An 8,212-nucleotide genomic window follows, 5' to 3' on the forward strand; every position below is an offset into this window, starting at 1 on the left:
TCCCTGCCTGGCTGGAGCTGCATCAGGGGAGGCCCAGGAAGGCAGCCTCTGTCCTGCAGATCTGGGCACCTCCTCAGGAAACCCCGCCGCTCCGTCCACTGGGTGGCAGCATCCCTGTTGGGGACTTGCCCTCTTTCTAGGAGCAAGTGCACAGAGCACAGCCCCAGCCCCGTTGTGGTCGGCACCGGCCCCTAAGAGCAGCGGCCACCCACCCGTGTTCCCTGGGAGCGGCCTGGTGATCTCAGGAACCAGCTCAGAGCTGGGGCGAGCCTCCCAATGCCTGTGCCAAGCCTGCTCTGCTTCCTGCTCAGACACATCAGTTCGCTCCCTTCCCTCAGGAGCCTGTGGAACATGGAGATGGCAGAGGCCCCGCTGGGGCACAGGAGCCTGAACTCGGCTCCACCACCCCTGAGGCTTGGGCGCGTCGCCAAGCTGCGTCTCAGCCTCCACAGCCCCAGAGCAGATGTCAACAATGACACCTGCCACCGTTGTTTAGAGAATTGGGGGTGATGGGCCTGCTACACCCCCTAGTCCTCAGAGGGGACATCAGAGATGGGGGGTTTCCTGAGTGGACTTGGGTCCAGTGACTGATCCCTCTGAGGCCTGGCTGTCCCTGCCCTTGGGTCTGGAGAGCATTGTGTGTGGACCTTCTGTGTGTGGGCACATCCCTGGAGTGTTCTAGCATCCCCTTTGACCTTGGAGGAATCTAAATTTGAACACAGCCTTGCCACTAGTTTCTTGACCAAGCCGCACAGTTTGTGTTTTAAGCCCTTTGGAGATTTCTGTCATCGCAGAGGTCTGTACCAGATGTCCATGGGCTGGCTCACAGGGCAGCATCTCCTTCAGACCCTGCCTGGAAATGGGGTGCAGAGCTGCACTAACTCTCCTGCCCCCTGAGGGTTCCTATGGTGGGCAGGAGCGAAATGCTTCTCCCTCCTTGGATGGCGAGTCTGGGCTTTGGGTAGAAAGGATCTGCCGCCTCCGTCTAGGTCCCTGCCAGCTTGCCCCTGGTCAAAGCCTGGGGACCTATGCGTGGAGCCAGGGCTCCGTGTCCTAGTGACACAGGCGACGTGTCATGAATGCCTTTAGTTCCCCTCAAGCTCCTCCAGCTTGACCAAGACGTGCCAGGCTCTTGGAAGGGCTCTGTCAACCTGTCCTCACGCATCCCAGGGACTCCGGATGGACCAGGTGCGGAAGCAGCGAGGTCAACTTTGCACATTACTTTTATGTTTGGACACCGCGGCCCCTGGAGCTGCAGACCCTCATCTAAACATCGCAGTGCACAGCCGCGTCCATCTCCAGCTCGAGGTGAGGAAGGCCTGTGAGCCGCCACTCGGCTCCTCCTCTCCTTGACCCTCCTCCCATGGTGACTCTCCCGATTACCCTTCACCTGTCAAGGACAGCACCTGGGCCAGCATGTGGGGAAGGAAACGTGGCAGAAGCAGCCGCCTTTTTGAAGCATTCTCCTGACATCCATCTTTAAAAAGCCTCTGGTAAGGTTCTGTTTTTAGTGGTTTGCTCCCTCGTGCCTCCATGTGCCCTCTTGGGACTCATGACAGTTGAGAGCCAAAGGCCAGGGACAGGTGGCTGGGGCTGAGGATGTGGGGCGAACCCCACCCTAGTGTGTACACCCTGATGGCCTCCCACCCGCAGTCCACACCTGCTGTGTGGTCACCTCCACTGAGTCTTCCGCCTCTTGCAGAGTCACCTCAAACAGGTAAGCCTGCGTGGCAGGCATGATGGTGAAACCCAGGCCACCAACACGGACTGGGGCCAGCATCTCGCAAACAGCCACAGTGCCATTCTGCCCTCTGACATGCTCTTCCAGAACCTTGCCACACTCCATTCAGAGGTGGCGTCCGTGTCCCTCCCAGGAACCTGCATGGCCTCAGTGACTGCCCACAGGGGGAGGCTCTGACCTGAGGCTTAGGTCGAGTCCCGCCCCCTTGGAAGGCCACACCTGCTGAGGGAGCCTGGGCCTCATGGAGGGCTCCCAGCGCCTGGGGGGCATGCCCTGCCACCGACATGTACAGTGGCGGGAGCCAGTAGCATGAGTCCCTTCATCTCATCGCGAGGACGTCCTGGACCGTGGGACACCTGTATGGGGCAGCCAGAACGGCCTGGGGGCTGGGGAGGGTGCCAGTACTGCTTCAGAGGTGTGTCTTTGCTTCCCGGTTCAGATGGCCTCAACTCAGCCCTGTCCATTCTGGGGGGCCTGGGACCTGCCCTCTGGTGCCTGTGGGTCACAGCCACAAGGCAGCTTCAGAGCTCCTCACGCACATGGACTCCCTCTAGGTCTACATTTGTATTTTGGATTGTTTTCTCAGAGCCCCAAAACTGTCTAAGCTGCCCTGTTCTTGCCTCTTTACAGAGAAAAGCTGGGACCCTGCTTCACTCTGCAGGATCCTGCTGTCTCTCAGGCTGGGACATTTGATAGTGGTAAAAAGGTCACTTTGGGGAGGAAATAATCAAATGAGCATGCACACAAAGAGCTTTGAAATACGAGATGCAAAAGTAAAGGGAAGCCGGGTGCGGTGGTGCACCCCTGTAATCCCAGCCTCAGCTCGGGAGGCTGAGGCAGGAGGATCACAGATTCCAGGCCAGCCTCAGCAGCTTACTGAGGCCCTAAGCAACTTGGTGAGGCCATGACGCAAATTAAACGGGGCTGGGGAAATGGCTCAGTGGTTGAGCACCCTTGGGTTCAATCCCTGGGTTGAAAAAAAAGGAGAGGGAGACAGAAGACGCCACGGGTGGACGGCGTCCTACCCCTCAGGAATGGATAGAACCCAGCACGAAGACGTCCCTGAAGACATGAGCTGCACCCTGCTGGCAGCAGCACGGGCACCACGGTGGCCTGGTGCCACTGACAGCACAGCCACCTTGGTCAGAAAACGGTCCGGAGAATGGCGCTGGAGTTTGTTTTCTCCACGAGTGACAGCAGGCGACCTCAGGGAATGAGGAGGCTCCACCCTCCACCCCTAAACCTGCAGCTGAGACACCCTGCCTTCCTGCAGTGTGGGTCCCAAAAGGGACCCAGTGGGCACGTTCTGAAGCTCAGGAGCAACACAAAACAAAACCCCATGGCCTCCACTTTGAGGGGACCCCGGGACCCAGTTAGCCGCACAGCCCAAGTCCCAGGGTCACCACCTGCCTGGATAACTCTTCAAGCTCCAGCTGGAAATAAGCAGCAGGCCCAAAGCCCGGCCTGCAGGGAGAGGGCAAGCCCAGCCCCCTTCTGGCCCTCCGTCCGGGGTGGAGCCCGGAGAGGGGGCGGAGGGCGCTCCCCAGACTGCGGGCTGCTCCACCACCAGTGCCCTGGGACCAGGCTGTGCTTTGGGGTGAGCAGGCGGGCACAGGGACCCAAGGAGCCAGCCAGAAGCAGCCTCCTCAACTTCCAAGGACCCGCCATGCCCCTGACTGGAGGCCGTGGTCAGTTGGCATCCGGGAAAGACGCCAGGCGCTGACTTTCCTGCACAGGACGGGCCATCTTGCCACACTAACTCTCCCCGTCCCAGCGGCAGGGGGAAGACTCGGCCTTGGAGACTGCGTGTGCTCAGCCACCGCCTCAGGGAGGAGAGCTTGTCCCCCAGGGCCTTGCGCAGCCCTGCATTGTCCCTGCCACAGGGCAGATCTTGCCTGGTCGCTGGGAGCTGCCCTGTGAACATCTCCCACCGGTCCAGGGCATCCACCGCCCTGTCCACCTGCGCCAGCTCCTCCTCGGCCACGTCCTGTTCCAGGGCCTGGATGCACGTGGCCAGCCACCGTCTGTGCTCCTCGATGGCCTCTACAGGGCCCCCCAGCTTTGGCAGAGCCTCCGAGGCCACCAGGGAGCTCTGCCCATCCTCAGGCCCCTCAGGGAAGGCATGACTCCATGCATCAGGCGTGAGGGGCTCTGACGGGCTGGTGACGGGCTCGGAGTCGCTCTCACAGCACATGCCAGAGTCAACGCTGAAGGGCGGGGTGTCCTCCGAGACAGACGGCTCTCCAGCTTCCTGGCAGGGCCACGAGCCCGCTGCTGCCTGCGTCCAGGCGTGGAGTCTCTGGAAGGTAGAAACAGGCTGAGTGCTCTCTGTTCGGGTGCTTGTCTGGCCAGCGAGCTGCCCGAGGACCCAGCTGTCTTCAGTCACCCTGAGGCCGGTGGCAAGCTGGTGCCACCAGGGCCCTAACGCCCAGCACTTCTGAGGGCCGGAGTCCAGGCTGTGCCAGAGCCAGATGTTCCAGGCCACAGGAACCTGCTGTTCACTTTTCAGGAACTGGGCACCTCTTGCTAAGCCAACCTTTCCTCAGAGGTCAACTCCAAAGCTCGTAATTAAAGCTAGAAAATTTTAAGGCAAAAGGAATTCTCAAAACGCTCCACTCCCTACGTGTTTCACCATGGCTCACCGTTACCTGTGCTCCTGAGGTCCCCTCTGTGCACCGTGTCCACAGGATGGGATGACAGGCAGCACTTTCCAGCACTGATCAGCAATCAGTGGACACTGGCCATCACCACAAAGCGTGGCTTTTTCTCTGAGCGGAGACACTGGCCCTGGGTCAGCTCCGCGGCTCTTACCAAGTCCTCGGGCCATCCCAGGACACGTGGCAAACCTTCCGGTAGCTCCCGCCTACTACCGTCATTGGCCCACCAGGTCCTGAGCCCTGTCCTCAGGGGGGATTGGCTGCCCCCAAGGGCCCACCCATTTCAGGGAGCACCATGGGAAGAGAGGCTGCACCCACCACCTCAGCCCCCGGAGCTGACCCAGGGTCTGCTGAACACCCCCCTCAATTGAGCAAAGTTGAGTGAGACCCCAAATGAAGGACGGAAACCGAGAAATCACAGTCCTCCAGTCAGAGCTGCCCTGAATTCCCATTCACAGCCTCCCCGGGATGAGAGCCGCTGCCAACCAAGCCTTTACCTGTGCCCCCGTGACAGGGCAGCTGGCCCACGCGGGTGCCTCCACAAGCTGACAGTCATGCCAGCTGCCCTGTTCTGCAGCGGCACAGGCTCCTGCCTCCCCACTAGGGAAGGACAGACACCCAGGGGGCTGACCCTCTGCTCCCAGGGGAGTCAGTACTACAATCTGAAAATGCCTGGTCCCTACCTCAGGCCCCCAGCATCACAGGAGCCCGTTCAAGGCGTCCAGGTGAGACCCCCACCCCGCCAGGGAATTGTGACACCAGGGCAGGCTGAGAGCCACTTCCCTGCCAGCAACCTACCTGAGGAAGGGGCTCCCCAGAACCCACGAGCCTGACAAGTTTTGGGCTTCAAATTGATAGGTCTGTGCCTCCACTGAAAATGTGTTTTAAGTCAAAGATGGATTTTAAAAGAAATTAAGAGACAGTTTGCAAACAAATCTTCCCATGGGAGGAAGAAAAGGGACCCTGCTCCGTGGCCATGCCACGTGCTGCCAGCAGAGGGCAGCATCCCCTTCCCAGCACTGCCCGAGGCGGGCGCTCCGTCCTGGACTGGGTAGTCTGGTTCCCTCTTCCTTCCAGGATCAGTGACCTGCCCCATGGCCAATCACAGGTGCTGCCACTTGTTAGGTACCAGCTAAGACGCGATCTGCCGCCAAGGAGAGCTGTGAGGTCCTGGAGGATGAGGACGCAGCACAGGTCCTTTGCCTGTGTGCAGCTTCCGTGGGGCCAAGTCGGGAGCCAGGGCAGAGCTCACCTTGTACCTGTCAGTGAGCCGGAAGCCCAGGATGTGCTGCAGCTTCGGCAGGCAGATGGGGCAGAGGTCCGGGGGCCGCCTCAGGGCCTCGTCCAAGCTGAGTGCACCTTGCATGAGGCAGCGGAGCCAGCGGCAGTTCCCCAGGCCCAGGAGGTGACAGAGCTCATGGCATGTGACCTGAGGGGGAAGGCCACCAGCCTTGCCTCACAACCTTGCCCTTTACCCACAGACTCCCGACCCCTGGGTGAGGACAGATGGTTGGCAGATGGTCCAAGGGCACCTTCCCCTTTGAGGGCTCTGGGGGAGCCGCATAGCACGGGGACTTGGGAACCAGGCCAACACTGGGTCCGATCCCAACCCTGCCACTTCACTGCTGCCTGGCCTTTGGCAAAACACTTGGCATCTGAGCCTCAACTTCCTCACTCTGTAAAGTGAGGGATCATCTATTCCTGGGGAGAACTAGACAATATAACTGGCCAGATCCACATCCACAGCTGCCCAGCTGCCCTCCTCTCCCTGCCCCCCATGCCCACCTTGCAGCACTGTACCATCCCCAGGGCGCTGAAGCACTGGCTCCTGCCTCCATCCCAGAGCAGGGTCTCAGGGCCATTTGCTGCCACCTCAAGCAGAGCTGGATCAAGGGCACTGGGCCCCACCTGCGAGAATTCCCCTGAGAACTGGGAGAAGCTGCAGATGCCCACATCTGGGGAGAGGGAAGGACAAGGGGACTCAGTGGGCGGCCTCGGATTCAGGGAGCCCAGAGTGAAAGCACCCATCCCCTCTTGTGGCCCAGCCGCGGCCTAAGGATGAGCCAGTCCAGGGGGACCCTGCCCTGCCAGCATGCCGCTCTGAAGGCCGGCCCTGGGGCAGCAGCCAAGCCACCTCCTGCCCAGGAGGAGCGGAAACGTGGGGGCTCCGATCACGCAGCTTTCCCACAGTGCCTCAGCCTGCCCAGGAGCGAGAGCACGTGCACGACGCTCTGAGCTGCCAGGCTGCCTCCAGGTGGAAAGCACGGGCCCCACTCACTGTGCCTGGGCAGGAACTTGCTGCAGGTGAAGCTCCAGGTCTCGTGCGGGTACAGGTCAGACAGCGTGAGGCCCAGCACACACAGGGCGTCATCTGGCTTGTTGTTCTTCAAGAAGGACAGGATGCCATCTGTGGAGAGAGCACTGGGGGTCAGGAGGTGGCTAGGGACCCATCTCCAGCCCTGCTCGGGGCAGGCTAATAGATGTGGAAGTGGTGACATTATTCTGTTTTAACCAGAGGGTCAAGGTCAGAGAGAGACCTGAGCAGCTGCACTGCTGTTTCTGAGGACCGAGGAAGGACCACAAGTCAATGAATGCAGACACGCCTGGAAACCGGAAAAGGCAGACAGGGTCTCCCCAGAGCCTGAGGAGGAACGCAGCCTGCCCACACCTTGACCTCAGCCCAGGGAGACTCCTGACCACAGAGCTGCAGGACCAGCTGTGTGGTCACCGGTTACAGCAGCGATAGGGACTAACACTCCCCAGGAGTGTGGGCATGGACAGGGCTGAGTGAGCTAGGACACAGCTAATGAGCAGCCCAAGGGAGGGAGAGAGGGAGTGGCCAGGAAAGCCAGGAGGGGTCTCACTGTGAGTGATGAATGGGATGGTGCTCAGAGTGACCAAACAGGAAGACTGGGACATGGAAGGCGTCTGCCACCAGGGGACAGCACCCTGCTCCTGACCTAGGGAGTTAAGCCAACCCTCCCCTCAGCAGATACAAAGAAGCTGAGATGAAAGTCACTATGCGAGACATCCAGAGGGGGAACTGCCTGCAGGGCCACTGAGCAAGCAGGGACCCTGCTGATCCTGCTGTGACCAGTGATGGCTGTGCCAGACACACTCCTGCAGACTCAGATGATACACTAATGAGGAAGGACTCCCTGTCTCAACTGTACCCCAGTACACTTTACGTTCATCAGAGACCTACTGAGGAATCCCACATAAGGAGAGACTGGAGCTCGATGCAGCAGAGCTGGGCTGTTCCTGAGACGGGGAGCCAGCGTGATCTAGTGACCCTGGCTGCCGCCCTGAAGTGCCACACTCTGGGAGGGTCCTAGAGCTGCCCAGAGAAGTGTCACATCTCTGTCACAGGTGGAACTTACCAGAGGAAAAAGAAAATCCCCTCTGCAGAAAACTATCATCCCAGGCCATCGCTTCTTCTAAAGACTGACCTAAGCTGGTGTGGTGGCACACTCCTATAATCCCACCTACCTGGGAAGCTGAGGAAGGAGGATCACAAGTTCAAGCCCAGCCTGGGCAACTGAGCAGAGCCTGTCTCAAAATTAAAAATAAAAGGCTGGGGATGTAGCTCGGGGGTCAAGCACCTCTGGGTTCTTCCCAGTATGAAAAAGAAAAAGAAAAAAAAAGGACAGGAATCACTGTCACATGTGAAACTCGGAGAGCGGGGAATTCTGCAGTGACACCAGAACCCTGTAAGCTAACCAGGCGAGGCCCACTGGCATGGGTGGCAGGACAAGCATGTTCCCCAGCTGCAAAAAGTCCCCCTGGCTGAGCCAGGGGTGTAGACTCATGCTGT

General features: G+C 59.7%; 1 protein-coding gene across 1 annotated transcript; it reads right to left on the minus strand.

Annotated features, from left to right (window-relative positions):
- Positions 1-3,356: 3,356 nt before the first annotated feature.
- On the minus strand, positions 3,357-6,901 carry LOC306649831 (archaemetzincin-1-like). The gene is given in 5 exon segments (XM_079121197.1): positions 3,357-3,542; positions 3,544-4,040; positions 5,651-5,827; positions 6,184-6,353; positions 6,677-6,901. Coding segments are annotated over 5 exon segments (1,110 nt in total). The 5' UTR covers positions 6,897-6,901; the 3' UTR covers positions 3,357-3,496.
- Positions 6,902-8,212: the final 1,311 nt, after the last annotated feature.

This window comes from Sciurus vulgaris (genome assembly GCF_902686455.1).
Source record: "Sciurus vulgaris genome assembly, chromosome: 18".
In the NCBI taxonomy this organism is placed as follows: Eukaryota; Metazoa; Chordata; class Mammalia; order Rodentia; family Sciuridae; genus Sciurus; species Sciurus vulgaris.